Source organism: Rhizopus microsporus (genome assembly GCF_002708625.1).
Source record: "Rhizopus microsporus ATCC 52813 unplaced genomic scaffold scaffold_12, whole genome shotgun sequence".
Classification (NCBI taxonomy): domain Eukaryota; kingdom Fungi; phylum Mucoromycota; class Mucoromycetes; order Mucorales; family Rhizopodaceae; genus Rhizopus; species Rhizopus microsporus.
The window spans coordinates 485,868-504,161 of NW_019671927.1; the positions used below are offsets into that span (position 1 = coordinate 485,868).

General features: G+C 37.5%; 9 protein-coding genes across 9 annotated transcripts in view; 5 read left to right on the plus strand and 4 right to left on the minus strand.

Moving 5' to 3' along the window:
* Positions 1-2,287: 2,287 nt before the first annotated feature.
* On the plus strand, positions 2,288-3,859 carry RHIMIDRAFT_239151 (acetylornithine and succinylornithine aminotransferase; the record flags this gene model as incomplete). The annotated part of the gene is made up of 5 exons (XM_023609115.1): positions 2,288-2,329; positions 2,390-2,431; positions 2,492-3,211; positions 3,270-3,423; positions 3,483-3,859. 5 exons carry the CDS (start codon positions 2,288-2,290, stop codon positions 3,857-3,859), a joined length of 1,335 nt encoding a protein of 444 aa, XP_023464704.1.
* RHIMIDRAFT_28570 (uncharacterized protein) lies at positions 3,689-5,221 on the plus strand. Its single transcript, XM_023613308.1, has 5 exons — positions 3,689-4,035; positions 4,097-4,134; positions 4,191-4,263; positions 4,317-4,454; positions 4,507-5,221. Exons 1-5 carry the CDS (start codon positions 3,910-3,912, stop codon positions 4,912-4,914), a joined length of 783 nt encoding a protein of 260 aa, XP_023464705.1. The 5' UTR covers positions 3,689-3,909; the 3' UTR covers positions 4,915-5,221.
* RHIMIDRAFT_28586 (histidine-phosphotransfer domain, HPT domain-containing protein) lies at positions 4,597-5,555 on the minus strand. Its single transcript, XM_023613321.1, has 3 exons — positions 5,479-5,555; positions 5,231-5,409; positions 4,597-5,173 (listed from the first exon to the last, which is right to left on the minus strand). The coding sequence occupies exons 1-3, from the start codon at positions 5,518-5,520 to the stop codon at positions 4,918-4,920; spliced, it is 477 nt and encodes a 158-aa protein (XP_023464706.1). The 5' UTR covers positions 5,521-5,555; the 3' UTR covers positions 4,597-4,917.
* Positions 5,556-7,639: 2,084 nt separating this feature from the next.
* On the plus strand, positions 7,640-8,313 carry RHIMIDRAFT_314428 (uncharacterized protein; the record flags this gene model as incomplete). Its single annotated transcript, XM_023614935.1, has 4 exons — positions 7,640-7,772; positions 7,839-7,957; positions 7,999-8,059; positions 8,092-8,313. The coding sequence occupies exons 1-4, from the start codon at positions 7,698-7,700 to the stop codon at positions 8,311-8,313; spliced, it is 477 nt and encodes a 158-aa protein (XP_023464707.1). The 5' UTR covers positions 7,640-7,697.
* A 1,881-nt stretch (positions 8,314-10,194) lies between these two features.
* On the minus strand, positions 10,195-10,760 carry RHIMIDRAFT_258680 (uncharacterized protein). Its single transcript, XM_023611351.1, has one exon. The coding sequence runs from the start codon at positions 10,479-10,481 to the stop codon at positions 10,326-10,328; it is 156 nt and encodes a 51-aa protein (XP_023464708.1). The 5' UTR covers positions 10,482-10,760; the 3' UTR covers positions 10,195-10,325.
* A 1,313-nt stretch (positions 10,761-12,073) lies between these two features.
* RHIMIDRAFT_244862 (uncharacterized protein) lies at positions 12,074-13,336 on the plus strand (the record flags this gene model as incomplete). Its single annotated transcript, XM_023610116.1, has 5 exons — positions 12,074-12,124; positions 12,187-12,328; positions 12,387-12,660; positions 12,713-13,076; positions 13,130-13,336. 5 exons carry the CDS (start codon positions 12,074-12,076, stop codon positions 13,334-13,336), a joined length of 1,038 nt encoding a protein of 345 aa, XP_023464709.1.
* Positions 13,337-13,583: 247 nt separating this feature from the next.
* On the plus strand, positions 13,584-13,920 carry RHIMIDRAFT_195215 (uncharacterized protein; the record flags this gene model as incomplete). Its single annotated transcript, XM_023606025.1, has 2 exons — positions 13,584-13,805; positions 13,855-13,920. Coding segments are annotated over 2 exons (288 nt in total), but the record flags the coding sequence as incomplete, so codon positions are not given.
* A 540-nt stretch (positions 13,921-14,460) lies between these two features.
* On the minus strand, positions 14,461-15,427 carry RHIMIDRAFT_239157 (uncharacterized protein; the record flags this gene model as incomplete). Its single annotated transcript, XM_023609116.1, has 2 exons — positions 14,461-15,184; positions 15,255-15,427. 2 exons carry the CDS (start codon positions 15,425-15,427, stop codon positions 14,461-14,463), a joined length of 897 nt encoding a protein of 298 aa, XP_023464711.1.
* Positions 15,428-15,867: 440 nt separating this feature from the next.
* The window catches only part of RHIMIDRAFT_285405 (putative nik-1 protein (Os-1p protein)), a gene marked incomplete at both ends in the record, with an annotated part of 6,198 nt that continues 3,771 nt past the window's right edge, over positions 15,868-18,294 (minus strand). Inside the window, 3 exons of the mRNA XM_023613277.1 lie at positions 15,868-15,981; positions 16,038-16,911; positions 16,964-18,225. Coding sequence (XP_023464712.1) covers positions 15,868-15,981; positions 16,038-16,911; positions 16,964-18,225 — 2,250 coding nt within the window. The remainder of the gene's footprint in view (positions 15,982-16,037; positions 16,912-16,963; positions 18,226-18,294) is intronic.

Sequence of the window (18,294 nt, forward strand, 5' to 3'; positions counted from 1 at the left end):
CATTTGTCTGAAAAGACAATATGTTAGAGCAGACCTTACTTGGGCTTACTCTTCCCCTGATAACAACAGGAAGCAGATTAATATGGCTTCATCAGCACATAAATTGGCTGATACAGCATAATGACTGGAGAAATGTGTAGTACACATCCCTATCATGCATCGTCAAGTTATACAGCCTCAGGAGAATAATTTCGACGTAGGCTCTATGGCAGATGAAGACGCAAAAGATGACATAGATGTTTGCATGAAGGAGGCGTCGAGTAAGCGAGAGTACACACTCTACACGGATCAAGACAACGCTAGATTCTTTAAACTGACATTTGTGAAGGTTATGAGTGCTTCAGCTGCTGCAAAACAATTAGGTATTCATGTTTACACAGCTCAAAGATGGGCTCAAATGTACAAAACGGATCCTCATAGTATTTTTATAAAGTATAAGAAAACCGGTCGCTCATGTATACTTCATGAAGAACACAAGCAAGTGATCTTGGAGTACATAGGTGAGAATCCTTCAGCCACCTTGGAGCAAGTAATGGAGCGACTGCTTCAAAAGCTTCAGAATCTCAGGTCTCTAAAAACACTGTCTACAATTTTGTAAGAACTGAATGTAACTTGTCACTCAAAAAAGCCCAATTTCAGCCTGTATATAGGAGCAGTGAAGAAAAAATTCAGGAGCGTTTCGAATGAGTTTGTAAGTGGGAGTGTACGGACATGGACTTTAGAACTAATCGCGTCTTTCTCGATAAGTCTGCATTTCATATTAATTTAAAGCGTAGTATGGCCTGGTCAAAAAAAGGATTGCCTGCTGTGGTCACAGTGCCCAAAACCCGAGCACAAACAACAACGATTTTAGGTGCGATCTCTGCTTCAGGATTAATAAAATATAGCTTGAGATTACCGCAGCCGCCAGCCAAGAAAAGAAAGAGAGAAGGTTATGTTGAGCTAACGAGCACAGGGACAGTAACTGGTCATTATTTTAGCTTTCTGAAGGTCACAATGGATGAAATGGATCAGTACCCACATATAAAATGGTATTATCTTGTTATGGATAGAGCTATAAGACTTCAAAGCCCAGGATTCTGATGTCGTTCAAGCTGAGCAAGCCCTTTCTCAACAGCCAAGCAGCGCCGTATCAGTAGAACGCTTTGGCCGCTTCCTTCAAGCCAGATCTGAACAGTCTGCCGTTCTCGGTCATTTCTATGGACATACCACCACAAACCATGATGATGGATACCCCCTCTTTCGCAAGATCCGTCTTTCAGCGTACGTCAACAAACAACGTGCCGATCAAAAACTTATTCAAGACTTACGCGCCAAGTTTGGAGAAGGCGCCGTGCTTGTGATGGGAAACTGGTTCGCTCCCCATGTTAGGTATCATGAGCCTATCCGTGACCTTGATTTCCGAAGACTCCTCAAGAAACGTGGGTTCCAAGTCTTTCTTATAGATGAGTACAAGGCCAGTAGGTGCTGTCCAGCATGCCACAGCGAAAGCCGCCACATGTTCCGTCGTGTTCCAAACCCACAACCATATCAACGAGAGCGATATTCTACGGTTGTCTGCCATGGTTTTTTAAGGTAATAGTACATGAACTACTTGTATGGCTTTATACTGATTGAATATTGCTTGTAGATGCACCAATCTATACTGTAGGCCTGCCATGACAACACCAGATAGATATCGCTTATGGAACAGGGATGTTGCTGCTTGTCTCAACTATCTACACATCCTTCGTGGGCTTCGACTTAATGGCATGGTTCCTCATAGGTTTCACGGGGTTACTGTTGCTCCTACAAGACGTCGAAGAAGAGCAGACGGTCAGGAGCAACCAAGAACTAGAAGACGCACTGATGATTCTCCGTCCTAGTTATCGCTAGGACATATCTAGATGCCTTCGGGGTAAGTTGTATATATGTAATAGTTTTCTTATATGACTAACTGTATAATTCTTTATATTCTTTTCTTGGTACTTATTACTCTCATTTGTATGTCGCCTCCTTCGCACGTATTTTATTTTTAGCCTTTGCATAAGTACTTTTTTTAACATGCGCCAAATTTTTCTTTCATACACACCATAATTTTATCCTCTTTTTGATATTTATTTTTAATAAAACAGTACTGATCTGAAAATAAAGATGTGGAATGAAAAGGAGTCTCTATTTGATCTTTACAAAAAGATAAAAATTGTAATTCCGCCAGCTGCCGTTAGTGAGTGAATATGAGTCAATAACAGTATATCTTCTTCTTCTCTCGCGCACAACTTTTTTTTTTATTTTATTCCTTTTTATCATGTTGGCACGCTACTTGTCTCGATCTCAATTCAAATCTCTGGTAAAGAACGTAAACTGTTCCCCATGAAAAAGAACTTTGGAAAATTAATCATTTTATTAGAAAAGCTATTCTACTTTATCCACTATTCAACCTGTTAAACAAGTAAGCCATAAAATTTAACTGATTCCCAATCATCTAACCCTTTTTTTTTGAATATACTAGCTAACACATCCTGACACCGATGTACCTCAATCAACCTTGGACACCATCAAAGAATACGAGCAATACACAGTAACGGCTTATGCTCGTCCCAGTATCATCATTTCCCACGGTAAAGGAAGCTACTTGTACGATACAAACAATAGAAAATACCTTGACTTCACAGCGGGCATTGCTGTTACTGCCCTTGGTCACTCTGATCCAGAAGTGGCAAAGGTGCTTTACGACCAAGCTAACCAGCTTGTTCACACGAGCAATCTGTATTATAACCCAAATGCAGGCGAGCTTGCCAAGACTCTTGTTGAGACAACAAAAGCACACGGCGGTCAATGGGCACGCAAGCTGTTCTTGTCTAACTCGGGTACAGAGGCAAACGAAGGAGCCCTTAAATTTGCTCGAAAGTGGGGTAAACAGTTCTCGGAAGACAAGACAGAGATCGTATGCTTCACAAACGCATTTCATGGTCGCTCTATGGGTTCTCTCTCTGCCACCTACAATCCCAAGTATCAAAAGCCATTTGCTCCGTTAGTACCTGGATTTGTGACTAGTCCATTCAATGACGTCCATAAAGCGCTCGAGTCTATCACTGACAAAACATGTGGTGTGATCATTGAGCCTATTCAGGGTGAAGGCGGTGTTCACCCTGCGAGCGAAGATTTTCTTGGAGCCTTGCGCCGACGATGTGATGAGACAAATTCTTTATTGATATTTGATGAAATTCAGGTATATACAGTTTTTTCTTTTGAAGACATCTCTAGAAACTCATATATACATCCATTAGTGTGGTTTAGGGAGAACAGGAAAACTCTGGGGACATCAACACTTCAAAAAGGAATGTGTACCTGATATATTAACGATGGCCAAACCCTTGGCCAATGGTGTGCCTATTGGTGCTATTCTTACATCAGAGAAAGTAGGTGATTTGATCAAGATAGGTAATATGAAACAAAGAAAAAAAAATATAGAATACAGTTTTTAATTTTATGATCTCCAGGTGATCACGGTACTACCTTTGGAGGTAACCCATTAGCTGCTGCCGTTGCACTCAACGTGGTCAATCGTATCACTAATTCAGAATTCATTCAATCTGTACAAGAAAAGGGAGAATACGTCAAGAAGCTCTTAAAGCAGATTCAAGCAAGCCATCCTGAGATCATCAAGGACGTGCGCGGCAAAGGTCTTTTGATCGGTGTTGAGTTTACCAAGGACCCCTCACCTATCATCAAAATGGCTCGCGAACGTGGATTGCTTATCGTGGCAGCTGGCTGCAATACTATCCGTATCGTTCCTCCTTTGACCATCACACCCGATGAAGCCTTTGAAGGCGTGTCTAAATTGGCAGGTGCTGTTGATCAATTTGCCCACGCATAAATAATTCAAAGGGCGCATTTTTGCTTTTTCTTTTTGTATTTCCCTTATATATGCCTACGGCTACGACCACAACAGACGAAATAAATTTACATAGACTTTTAATTCATTGTGAAGAAAAACTAAAGTCGCAGCCCGTTGACGCTTGGTCAGCTTTAGAAAAAGCCAAGTTTGCAACAGTAAAGAATGTGTACATGCTTAATAGCTGAATCACTAAATAAATACATATGCGTTTATTAGTATGTGCAATATTTGTCTCGACTACAAAGCAAGATAAAGTAAAGTAAAAATACAGTTTTTCATATTGAAAACAGCAACTAACTCTAAGTAACAGCAATAATACAGTCGTAAAAGATTATGCTTCTCGCATTGCAGCATGTTCAAAAGCAATTTCACAATATAAAGTGGTATATACAGCATGACTTGACAGTCTAGACATGCATCTTTAACGTATTAGCAGCTACAAGTAGATAAAGGAATACAAGAAGCAAGACTCGTGAAAAAGAAACATTTGGAAGAGCTCCAGTTGCTTGAAAAGCCTGAACCAGACTGGTTAATCAATCTAAAAAGACAAGAACAAGAAAAGGCAGAGAAAAAGGCAAGGTTTTGTCCTTTGTACGGAAACAAGCAAAATAATAGTTTTTATATAGGCATCATTTGAAAGAAACAAGACGAATACGCCAAAGGAGACCAAAGAAAATGAGATACGGCAGAGAACAGGAGGCAAAAGAGACGAAACCTTTGACCTCGAGCACGTCCTTCAGCATCATCGACAGATTCATGACGAACTTACGACCGATCTTAGTCGAATGGCAGAACAGTTAAAGAAGAATAGCCAAGCATTTGGCGACACGTTAAGTAAAGATGAGATCGTGTTAAGAGACGCGCAAAAGGCTGTTGAGCATAATCTAAAGAGAATGACGACAGAGAGACAGAGACTAGATAAACACTATTCTAAATCGTGGAAGACAAGCTTTATGACTTTTGGAGTCGTTTTGTTTGTTTGTATCATGTTTATTCTTGTATTCTTTACAATCAAATTCTTGCCAAAGGCGTAGCAGTTATAGAGGGTCTTGTATTTCGTAAAACTTCTTCAAGTATTCCTCTGCTTCTGAATATTCCTTCTTGACTTGTGGTAATAAATCGGCAATACGTTTTAAAGCTTCTTCTTCGGTTAGCGTATCATCCTCTCCTTTACGGTTACCATAGTTTTGGATCTTTTCACAGCTTGCTTGTACTTTTTTTAATCCAATGGCTGCTGAGCTACCTTTCAGAAAGTGACCCAGTCGAGATAATTCTGATAAGTCCTCTTTTTTTCTATTTTTATAAATTAACAAGTGAGCTATACAAATGTTTGTTTTAAATAGTTCTTACAGTGCACGATCCATATCTTTAAATGTCTCATTTGCTTGGTCAAAGTAGTTAACTACAATGCCCTGTGAAAATTCATGATCGTCTTCGTCATCCATTTCTAACAGTTGATCAAATGTGCTCATATCAATAAGTTCATCGATACTCTTCTCCTCAGTCACATCTTGCTGTTGTTCTTCTTTCTATTCACACACACACACGTATTTTTTGTTACTAATTATGATTTTTTTTTTATTTTTTAAAATCACAACCTTTTCTTCTTTTCTTACAGGAGAACTCTCACGGCTTGTCATATTTGCTGTAATATTAAAAACAGAAAAAAGAGAAGACGAAAAGGAAAAAGAAAAAGGGAAAAAATTTTCAGTGGAAAATAAAGTTATATAAAAAAATACGTCATCATAAGGTACTCGCCATTTCTTTAGGACAATAGTGTTCTCTGCTTCCACTCTCAATGACCGACTTTCTGAAAACCCCCGCGCACCTGTGCGAGGCTAGATTGTCCAAAAAAGGAAGCCAACATGATCAGATGTTTGAAAATAAATTGACCGCCTTTTATAAAAAAAGTTGACCAACTTTTTGAATTTTTACAATCATAACTATTGCTCATAGAAATGAACATCTTTCATAAAAATAGAAAGCATTTCTTATGGAAAACACGAAAATGTATAATAATAGAAAGGATTGCGTATTCTTTTTCATCCCACATTTTTTGAATTGCAGCGTCGGAATCACGGGTGACGATATCAAATTTCTGGATGATGTATCAGGACTGATGAGTAAGAGTCGCAAACTCCAATAGATATGTGGATCAAGGTTCGTTTCATCATTATTAGCTCTTCTAAGGGCTGCTTCCACAGAGTGTTTGGTAAAGACTCTTCAATATCATCGGCAATACAGTACATAGACTATCTAAAGATTAACAGCTTACTCAAGTTTGTTGCATTCAGCTTGTTATTGTTTGAAAAAATGCAGTAGGGAGAGCCGAATATTATAAAGTTTGAATGAGAGTTTTATAGGGGAATATTAATGTTGTCAGTATGATTTAATGTGCTCACTGCGATTATTTATCATCAGACGCGATAAAAGAAAGTAGAATGTACGCTCCACTGTAAAATTATACTCGAGTTTTTTTGTTTTTTTTTTAAAAAAAAAAAGAGCAGCTATACCAAGTTCCCTGCTAAGCTATTCCCCTCTATCTGATTAATACTATTGGAATCGATGCCGCTCCTGAACTACTTGCTCTACACCAACGATTTTAGCAAACCTAATGTAAACTCCTCTTAGCTTAGTTGATAGTGATAAAGCGTGTAAACTTTAAGTTGTCAACACAATGTATGGACTCCTTCTTTGAGAGAGAAGCCTCTGTTTATACACGACAAAGCATAACAAGCTCAAGGGTAAAACCATGATATTCTTTCATTGGCTAATACTATTTCACCTGTTAGGAAATATATTCAAAAAACGTCTACATGATTTTATCTTGTTCACAAAAAAGAAAAGTATTAAACGCACTAGAAACAAGCCATACTGTGATAAATTTAAGGATTCAATGATCTCACATCCTTTCTATTTCAATGTGTTGCTTTAGTTAGGCTATATTTAATCTATTGTAGGTAGTACCTGTGGTCAAGAAATAGTTTTTATTTTCTCAAGTTCAAAGGAAATTGATTATGTAAAAACTTTTCAGCTGTGGCGCTAAAGAGATACTAAATAGAGATAATTTATCCCTGGCAAAAACAAAGGAAACAATGAAGTATAGGAAAGACCAGTTTGATACTTTACAAATCACGTAGTTTCTGCCCCTGAAGGACACGTTATCAGAGCACTCGCTATCCAGCTTCTTGTAGACAGAAGAGAGGTTGTCCTGAGCTTGGTATCGTTTCTTGCCTCGATTCAAGGAATAGAATAGTCAACAAAGACATCACGGTGTATGTTCTTCTTCAGGATGTACTTGTTGATCCTGTAATTTATCTGTGCATACCATTCTTTGACATGTAGTTGTTATATTTTAGCACTGATATTGACTTATAGAGCATTCAAAGAGCTTATCATAATTTGTACAGTACCTGTCCAAATTATACTGTACATGAAAGAGTCTGTAGACAGAGTGACATCATACTAATAACCTGTGCTACAATGTAGTGTATATTGCTACTTCTTATTTTACAAAATAAAAAGATATATTTGGAAGTTATTGTTTAATCATAGTCCATTTCAAATCAACTATTCAACCAATCAAAAACTTTTTTTAGGAACCAAGTATCTGGCTAGACTTCAATTACTTTATATAAAGCCATGCTGAAGCTTTTCATCCGTACAGGTAAGTCATATATAACGGACACAAAATAAGATATGTCTAAACTGTCAAATGTTGTCTCTCTATTTTAGTCCTGAAGCCAATAATATTATTAGGTCCGGCAAAGGAGTTTCTCCCAAACCTCACCTTGACCGCAATTTATATAGTCAATATATGGAAGCTCGTAATGCAATCATAAATTCAATGCCTCAAAGCTTCCATCAATATATCGACGCATTTATAGATTCTGTAAGTTTTTATTCCACATAACAAATCGATACAAATTATTTTTATTTATTAACGTTTTACGTCTAGAACGACTTGAAAGAGGCAAAGAAAAAGATTAGACCCCTTTCCTTATTATTATCAAAAGATGAAGAAGATCATGATGACACTACTAATTTGGAATTCTTGGAACATATCTTGAAGGAAGCGTAAGCTGAATAAAATTTATGAATATCGCGTAAACGTCTAGTAATTTAACTCGTGCTTTTATAGTCATAAATCATATTCCAGCCATATTGATTACAATTCTAGTGAGGATACATTTAACCAGCTTTTTATTTAGCCCTACCTTAATGTCATTGCTAAAAGTATCACCATTGATGTCTGTAATCCGGATTTCATACAAGGCCAGCCATATTTAGAAAGCATGAGTCGACAACTTAAGGTCGTTAGCCTTTATGTAGATGATAAAAACCAGTATAAATCTGACGGATTGGTAAAACTTTTTTGGTTTAAACAAGTTAGAACTCCTACTATTAGAGACGTCTGGAAGCTTCTCAAATAAGGATAAAAATAAAGGGAAACTTGATCATCATAAAGGCGTATATGGAGCATTAGCTATGCTCAAATGCATAGTTGATGATTACCCTTACGCCACACTGAAAGCATTTGCCAAGGTGAAGGTATTCTTCCTTCATGCAGCTGGTAAAGTTTTGATGCATGAAAATAGTACAATATATATCTAATTTTTTTTATTTTCAAACAAACATAGAAACCGAATTGCACTTCTGGAGTGTATACTACCAGAATGGAGGTGTATTCGACCTCTGGAGAGAGGCAAATATTCAAGTCAAGCCAGACTTTCAAGACAAAGGAGATTTTTCGCCTGATTTAGTTCAGTTTTGCTGAGAGGTTAAGGTAACGATCTCTTGTGCTTACGCATACAACAACACTAACAATATTGCCAAAATAGCGTGAATTGAACGAGTCCATGAAAAACATTATGGCTCTTAAAGAAGAGCACAACACTGAAAAAACCAAGTATAGATACAGTTCTGTGAAGCCTAATCGCTTGAGCAACATCATCAACCCAATCATATTAAAGTTGACAAAGGAAGAAGACTACTCGAAAATGTCTACTTTGGGCCCTTGCTACTCCACTCCCACCCTTAATATCATTTCTTAGATTTTGACACTTTCTTTCCAGTCGTTTATCAATATAAATAAATAAACTATTTGTTTAACAACTATACAATGTATTTGAAACGTTTTTTGTGTGTACTGTTTTTATTGGTGAAAAGTATGCCAATCTTAACAATTCAAAATATAACTGACAGACTTTGTCAAAACTTTCCCGAGCTCCAGGTTACATCTCGAACGATCGCAACCTATATGAAGAAAAAATGCCATCTTACTTATAAGCGTATTCACTCACAATTACACCAACGAAATACCCCAGACACCATTACTAAGCGACAAGATGAAGTGATTTCTTGGAAGATGGAAGGGATTGATTTTATGGGAGGCAATGTGTATTTATTGACGAAGGGGTTTAATCAAAACATGCATCGTTTATATGGTGAGCGAAGTCGAACCTAAAGGTCCGAATATTACTATTTTAGGCGCCATCACCAAAGATGGTGTTATTGGCTTTTAAGAAAAGAGATCATCCTTGAACAACAACTACCCACGGCTGGAGCAAAATGCCAAAGATCAGAAAAATGATCTGTAAAAAGAAAAGGCATCAATGGTAATGACTTTCTAGAATTTATAGAGCAAGTACTCACCGCAATTGACATTGCTGGTTTGAAATACAAGTATTTAGTTCTTGATAATGCTACTATTCACAAAACTCTGTATGTTAAAGATTGAATTCGACAACGTGGATACGAAATAATCTATTTACCATCCTATTCTCCTTTTTTAAATCTTATAGAGGAGTTTTGGTCCAAGCTAAAAAGTGTAGTAAACAAGGATCCAGCATCAGTTAGAAAAAAAAATACAAAACTCAGCGAGCACATCACCAAAGCATCAAAACATATCAGCAAAGAAAATTGTCAAGCTTGGATTGAGCATTCATTAACATTCTGGGACAGATGTACAGCTTGTGAAAAGTATCTGTAAAATGAAACAAAGACGTTGCATATTGATCTAAGAAAAATGAGAGAGTAAGGCACCTGTCCGGATTTTATTTTTAATATATTACAATAAACTTTGTGTTTTATTGGTTGTTTTTAACCACATACACTTAATCTAACAACAGAAAGTAACTTCATCCGGTTTAGAGGTATTCTTCATTTTTTTATTTTATAGAAGATAAAAAGTGTATATTTATGACTTGATCATCAAGTCGTGCGCGAGGTTACACGCTTGTTTAGACTACACTCACTTTGTTTTTTTCTGTAAAAAGGGTAGAAATCAGAAAAATCTTAGGAGAAGCTAGATATATAAAGGAATACAAGGCGGATTTATTAAACAGAATAATGATTTTATTATTTACAGTACAAAGTAGAGTCTTTCTCTACTTGAAACCGCGTGTATTACAAATTACAAATACGTCATATGTTACACGCGTATTTAAGCACCCAAACCACGGCGTTTGGCCCTGACCACCGCCTTGATGGGTTCTTTAATACCTCCACCAATCGAATCGCCTTCTTTCCATCCCATGGCAGATAACATACGATGACCAATATTGTTGGATGAAATAGGCTGTGCATCTGATGCAACCATTTTACCATGCATCAAATCATTCTTGGTTGATCTCTTCTGTACCTTGGATTTTAACACGACTGGCTTTTTATTCTTCTTATTACCAGTGTATTCCTTGAGTGAGGTGAGTGAATTGGCTGTTTTTCTGAGTAAAACTGTAGTTCCTTCAGATTCAGTCTCTAACCGAAATATTTTTGCAATCTTTGGAATGACACTTGTACGTCCATAAGGTGTCGTATGGTATAAGTGGAGGCTAATGCAATATTAATACGATACATACTTGAACAGTCTATCATTTACCTTGCAATGTCACTCCTTTGAATCAATTCTTTCAACACGCTATATATAAACTATGTAAATATCACACATGTTTGCTTATGTATATACAATAACATACTGATCCATAAAACTCTGTCTTTTCATTTTTGGTTTTCTTGATTGCTGTTGTCTTTTAGCTCTCTCGTATTCCTTTTTGATTTCATTACGTTCTTGATGTATCATCTTCATATAACTTGCTCTTAGAGCATCTGGAACCTGATCTAAATCAAACACATCGTCCTCGTCTAAATCTATATCTTCATCATCACTTTCGACTTGATTTGTACAGACATCCTCAAATAGAACTGCTTTTAGCATATCAATATCCTCTATCTCATCCTCACTTCTTTCTTTCTGTCGCATGTCTACCTCGGCCCAGTGAGATAGAGCACTGAGTATTTCAATATCCTCACTACTGCTGATCGATATATGATCATCGTCATCATCACTTGAACCCAAATATATAGATTCATCCTTGATAATTTTGCGTTTTTTATCTTTCTTTGAAGCCTTGTTTGTGGGTTTGTTGCCAGTAGACTTAACTGCTGGTGTGTCATCGTAGTAAATAGGCTTAATGTCTGTGCTTGAACTAGTAATATTTGAATCAATAAAGAATCCAAGCGATTCGGTATCCCCAAGATCTAGAGTTGGATTAGCAGTAACACATTGGCTATATGTGGCAGTCATTAGCTGCTCTCTTGTCACAGTAGCTGAAGAACATAATTTGGGTTCGTCAGAAACAATAAAGACTAAATCATAAAGTCAATATATACATATATATATGTGTGTCTTAAACAAAGGGTTACTCACCTTCTTCGTTTGTATTCTGTTGCTCAAGTGGTTGTTCTTGATCACTGTCACTATGAACATAGTCTCCAGTATACTCTCTGATTCCTTTCCTTCGCAAAGATCCTAATCTTTTGCTCTTTTTATGAATCTTCTTTTGTTTGTTTTTAAAAGAAGGCATAAAAAATGAAAACTCAACAGTGTATTTCCTTTTTTGGTTTATAATCGCTTCCCCTCACAAGAAAATAAAGAGAACAGAAAAAAAAAAGTAAAAGATCCTCAGTTCTTCGATGTATTTATTCGTCTTTAGGGTACTAAACATCGTTTCCTTCCTCCCCTTCTTTATATAAAGAACAAGATGCAAAACATAGACAAGGCTCATATCAATATTCAAATGATTTTCATTGGCCCAAAACACTCTGTGGCTTTGGTCGAGCTGGATTTTATTTTTGTAAGAGAACATACATACACGACCCTTTGAAAACCTTTTTTTTATATTTATAAAAAACATGGCCAGCCTTGAGACCGAACCACTTCAGACCATTCAATTGGACGGCTTGGTAATTAAAAGCACATAAAAAGAACAGAACAAAAGGAAAGGAATCTGACATGGAAATATTAGGTTGTTTTAAAGATCATTAAGCACTGCCGAGAATCTTATCCTAATGATGTCACTGGTCAACTTCTTGGTTTAGATGACAAGGGTGTTTTGGAAGTGACCAACTGCTTCCCTTTCCCTTCTGACGGTGATGAAGATACAAGTGGTAGATCAGAAAAAAAACTTATTAAATCATATTGAGACTAATATCTTTTTTTTTACAGCACAATATCAACTTGACATGATGCGCTGTCTTCGTGCTGTTAACGTTGACAATAATACCGTAGGCTGGTACCGTTCTGCTCATTTGGGAAGTTTTGTTGACCTTAGTTTAATCGAGACCCAATACAACTATCAAAACTCGCTCAGTGCTCAGTCAGTTGTGCTTATTCATGACGTCTCAAAGAGTGCAGCTCAAGGCAATTTGAGTATCAGAGCCTTTAGATTAACAGATGCCTTTATGAAAGCATATGAAGCCAAAAAGTTCACAACAGAAAGGTAAAGAAAAGAAAAAACAGAAAAAGTATCATTCTAAACCTAGTTAATATAGCCTTGCTCAAGCAAAACTATCCTTTTCAACTATTTTTGAAGAATTGCCTGTCCAAATTCGTAACTCTCACTATGTTACTTTAATGCTTCACAACATCGAAATGCCCAAGTTAAATGCGGATCGTCTTGGATATCTGTCAACCTTTACCTCCAGCAAAAAGACTCAAACTGAATTGGAAGAAGCACGACCCTTGGCACCCAATTTCGACGTTCTTGATTTAGAACTGGATCCCTTCATGCAAAAGAATCTCCAATACTTGTTGGATTGTGCAGAACTTCAACAACAAGAACAGTATAACCATCAATACTGGAAGAAGGCAGTTGCCCGTGAACAAGGCAAGATGCAAGCATGGTTGACAAAGAGAGTAAGGGAGAAAGAAAAAGAACAAGAAAAGATGTGAATTAACTTTGTATACAGAAACAGGAAAATGCTGAGCGTATAGAAAAGGGTCAACAACCTTTACCTGAAGATGAGGTCAATACATTATTTAAGCTTCCACCTGAACCAAGCCGTTTGGATTCAATGATCTTGAATGCACAAATGCATAACTTTACTAAACAGCTGAATCAGTTCGCTGGACCCAGTCTTACTAGATTGTATAGTATACAAGAATTACAAAAATAAATTCCACAGAGATCATTTTTATCTTTGTATTAACTGAAACGTTAAATGTATGATGATATGTTTTATTTGTCGTCAAGGGCAACCTATTGGTAACACGGGAAACAGTTTCAGGTTTATTAGTGTGTAAAATGCATTGATAGTTTCAAGAAACATCATATCTTTCTTTTCTTTTTTTTTCATTATTGATATGAACATTATAAACTTGTTGAATCATCCACAACCCTCAAGAGAACATAAAGAGAAGGCATATCCCTGCATATTTCATGGTTGTTGTAAACAGTTTTCCAGACGATCGGATTTATCTCGTCATCTTAGAATTCATACGGGCGAGCGACCGTTTCGATGTCACTGGCCAGGCTGTAGTAAGCAATTTATTCAACGATCTGCCTTGACTGTACACTCGAGAACACATACAGGAGAAAGACCGCATAGGTGTGAGGTGTCATCGTGCAAGAAGGCATTTAGCGATGTGGGTTGAAATGGATAATATCCCTCTTTTGTTCTAATCCGTTAGATAGTCTTCCTCTCTTGCTCGCCACAGAAGGACACATACGGGAAAACGACCCTATGGATGTGAATGTGGGAAATTCTTTACACGAAAATCCACTTTATCTAGACATCAACAGCAATCTAATCATCAATAGACAAAAAACAAGAGCGTAGTCAATCATCTGATAATCATTTCATAATAGCGTTTTATAATATGTTTATGACGATACCCCCGTCCGAGCTTACTGTGAGACGATCACACCTATAATTAAATAAACAAGGTTTGACCATTCCAAGTAAAAGCGAAAAAAAAGTGTGGTCCGTGATCCTACCTATTTTCGGAGTGTAGACATAAAGTTGACACCTTTACCCAATCTATTTTGTTTTTAGAGAGATCATGAGCACTTCTCACGCCAACCATGTTGTAGAATATTTACTAGTAGAACAGAATGTTATTGTGAAACACGGTATATTAGAATATTTATTGATAACGATATCAGGAGAGAAAGGGGAGAGAAAGACATTTTGTGTACATGTCTTTTTTTTTTTATTATTGTACAATCGATTTTCAGGAGAGAAAGAGTGAAAAAAAAGGGGGAGTCTATATACAGCAAATGGACAACAAAAAAAAAATTTTACAAGACTTGAGCAGCGTGGGCTACACCTTCACTGTACCACACGATGATACCCTTTCTTAATTCTTTTTGCCAAAGGACACCTTTATACTGGAATGTCCAGAAACTCCAAAAGATGATCATGATAAGACCACCAATGGTACTGATCCACAGTAACTTTAAAACATGATGGAATTGAAGCAAGTACTTGAATGGGAATCCATCCATATAGGCTAATCCAATATAGACTAGCCCCCAAAAGGAGCCTGTACCGAGTAAACACCAGATACGAAAGGCCAGTAGTCGTACACTGCCCAATTCCCAAAGGCGGAGTGGCCTGTGTGTATCTAGACGATGTGTGGAATACAGGTTTTGATCCAGTCGACTCACAAATTCCCAAACGATGATTCCCCAGGCGTTTCTTCTTTCTAACATCAGTAGCCAAAACAATAAGCCTGTTGGATTGGAGAAATCACTTGCAGCGAGCCTTTCAGAGAATAGGAATTTGCCTAATAACCAACCAGTGCAGTATAACCATGTGCCATAGACAACGCAGTGTTTTTCGATATTTAACCAATTGAATAGATGTGCTGTTAGATGTGTCAAATGGAATATCAAATGAAAGAGAATAAAGATAGGTGGGAATGTCTGTCTCCATGGGAATGGTTGGCGAAGAATTGTATAAATAGATAGAATAATGATCGATAGTGTAAGGGTATACGTCAATTTGGAATAAGATATTTTTCTATTAATAAGTTAGTCTTTATTTATTCATAGTAGGTGCGTTGTGTGTGTGTATATGTGTGTATCTTTACAGTGTATGGTTGCTTTTTAGAATTGGAATTTCAGGTTCATTCGAATGAGCTTCTTTGTCTGTATATGGTCTTTCGTCTGTATGGTATCCTTCGTCTGTTGAGCATGAGTCAAATGAATATTTCATTGGTCTCCAACTAAGTCGTAAAAATGTATCATAGTAAGGATCTACCATTCTTTTGTTTATTTACACATTCACAACAAAAAAAAAGAAAAAGAAAAGAAATAAAAGAAGTGCTTATTTTAACATTCAAAAAAAAAAAAAAAGCTTGACACGTGAAAGTTAATATTCCAAACATGTTTTATTTAAGACACATGAAATTCAATCTATTTCCATAGTGTCACCATAGAAACTCCTTTTTTTTATTGAATCAACACAGATTATATTTGCGTACACCGTTTCAATTCAATAGTTATTCTTTTACATTAAACAAAACTCATCCATTTTTCCAAATAAGGAAATCAATAAAAGAGAGATAGAAAAGAAATGTACTCCTCCTTTCCTTCCCCCTTGATTCACATGGTGTATCGAGGAGCGTATTTCACATGCAATAGTTTATGAAGAGGGTTTATTATTACAAATAAGAAAAATTTGATGCCAGATCAGAAAACAAATCAGGTCTTTCTTTTAGTACTTTTTGAAGTCATGACATATGCTGATTGAGGAGCGAATTTCTTGATAGCAGCTATCAGTTCGGGAAATCTGAGGGGCTTAGTTACATATTCATCCTAAGATAAAGAAGAAAAATTAGAATTCGTATCACAGCAGAGAGAGAAATAATTACCATTCCAGACTGTAAGCACTTTTCTCTATCACCAATCATCGCATGGGCAGTCAGTGCAATAATAGGAATATGGGAATTACCGCCTGATAAGTGTTCGATTTCACGAATCTTTTGTGTTGCTTCAAAGCCTCCCATAATAGGCATCTGAACATCCATCAAGATCAAATCGTACTTTCTATTTTCAAATGCTTCTACTGCCATTTTACCATTGGATACAATTTCTACTTTATGACCAAACTTTTCCAAGATTCGTACCGCGAGTTTCTGATTGACAATGTTGTCTTCTGCGAGCAAAATGTCAAGAGACATGGGCATATTCGAATCATTAGGTAAAGTCGCGTGACTTTCCAGTGCGGGTAGTAATGTATAGGCTAGATCGGAAATTGTGATGGATGAATTAATGTAACCAGTAATACCAAGATCAATACACAGCTTCATATTCAAGCGAAGTATTTCAGGTGCGATCAATATGATGGGTGTGTATCTCAAGTGAACAGCCTCTCGAATCTTTTCCGCGTATGTCATGTTGTCTACAATCACAGTATCAAAAATAGGTGATTGCTTGTTCTTGCTCACAATCTTGGCTGCTTCAGATATATCTGTAATTCGATAGGGAACAAGTCCAAGTTGCTCGATCTTATCGGCAACGTCCTTACTATCACCCAAGCTGTCAAGGAAAAGTACATTTCGCCCCTTGAATCGTTTGATCTTTTCAAGTGCGTCTTCCTCTTCCATCGCATACCGCTTGAACTTGAGTGTAAAGTAAAACTGTGATCCCTTGCTGTAGATTGATTTTACCCAAAGTTCGCCACCCATCAATTGAACAAGACTTTTAGATATGGACAGACCAAGACCAGTGCCACCATACTCTCGACTATAAAGCAGGTTATTGGGCGTCATTTATATTTTTTTGACTCACTACTTACGTTGTACTACCGTCAGCCTGGCAGAAAGTGTCAAAGATTACATTGAGCTTATCCTCTTGAATGCCAATACCCGTGTCCTTTACACAAAGCTCCAGTACGATATCATCGCCGTTCAGTTCCACAATACGCGCTTCCAATGAGACCTCGCCCTTGTTTGTAAACTTGATTGCGTTGCCAATCAAGTTGGTGATGACCTGCCTTAGTCGAAGAGGATCACCAATCAGCTGATCAGGAATAGCACAGTCTACGTTATAGATTAGATCCAACTTCTTCTGATTTGCCTTGACAGCAAGTGTCTTGAGTACGCTGAAAATAGCAGCTCGAAGAGAGAACGGAATGGATTCGACAGTCATACGACCTGCTTCAATCTTGGAAATATCCAGAATGTCATCAATAATGCTTAGCAAACTATTTGCAAGACTGGACACAATCATTAAGTTTTCTCGTTGCTGACGGGTCAGTTCTGTTTCGAGCGTAAGTGAGGTCATACCAATGATACCGTTCATGGGTGTCCTGATTTCATGACTCATATTAGCCAAGAACTCGCTCTTGGATCGGTTTGCCAGTTCAGCGGCCTCGCGTGCGAGTCTGTTCTTCTGGATAGCATCTCTTAGTGAATTGACCATTTGATTGATCTTTGTCTTGAGCGAGTCCATTTCACCTGAAGCTTCAACAGTGATCAATCTTGAAAAGTCATTTTCGGTAGCGGCAGCAGAAATTTGAGCAAATGCACGAACTTGTGTCGTTAGATTAGAGGCCATGATATTTACATTACTTGTAATATCGCGCCAGAGGCCTTGGATATCCTCTACTTGAGCTTGTACACCAAGTTTACCTTCTGTACCAACTTCCATGCAGACACGCTTCACCTCAGAAGCAAACGAGCTGAGTTGGTCCACCATTGTATTGATCGTCGTCTTCAATTCGGCAATTTCACCATGTACCTCAACCTCAATCTTCTTTGAAAGGTCACCCTGTGCTACTGCCTTACAGACAGCTGCAATAGATCTCAACTGGTCAGTCAAGTTGCTGGCCATCAAATTGACATTGTCTGTCAAGTCTTTCCATGTCCCGTCTACACCAATTATCGTCGCCTGGCCGCCCAATTTACCCTCGGTTCCTACTTCACGAGCTACACGCGTGACTTCAGACGCAAACACACGAAGCTGGTCTACCATACTATTTACTGTGATCTTGAGCTCAAGGATTTCACCACGTGTCTCGACATCAATCTTCTTGGATAAATCACCTCGTGCAACGGCCTTGGTTACTTCTGCAATCGAACGTACTTGAGTGGTTAAATTGGCTGCCATTTGGTTGACATTATCTGT

Excerpts from the sequence above, each read along its gene's own strand:
- RHIMIDRAFT_28570 (XM_023613308.1), top strand. The coding sequence starts at position 3,910 with ATGCCTACGGCTACGACCACAACAGACGAAATAAATTTACATAGACTT. Across the intron at positions 4,036-4,096 it reads AAAAAGCCAAGTTTGCAACA|TATGTGCAATATTTGTCTCG; the intron begins GTAAAGAATGTG and ends TGCGTTTATTAG. Across the intron at positions 4,455-4,506 it reads AAGAAAAGGCAGAGAAAAAG|GCATCATTTGAAAGAAACAA; the intron begins GCAAGGTTTTGT and ends GTTTTTATATAG.
- RHIMIDRAFT_28586 (XM_023613321.1), bottom strand. The coding sequence starts at position 5,520 with ATGACAAGCCGTGAGAGTTCTCCTGTAAGAAAAGAAGAAAAG. Across the intron at positions 5,410-5,478 it reads CTGTAAGAAAAGAAGAAAAG|AAAGAAGAACAACAGCAAGA; the intron begins GTTGTGATTTTA and ends GTGTGTGAATAG. Across the intron at positions 5,174-5,230 it reads AAAGATATGGATCGTGCACT|AAAAAAAGAGGACTTATCAG; the intron begins GTAAGAACTATT and ends TTATAAAAATAG.
- RHIMIDRAFT_258680 (XM_023611351.1), bottom strand. The coding sequence starts at position 10,481 with ATGGTTGCATCAGATGCACAGCCTATTTCATCCAACAATATTGGTCAT.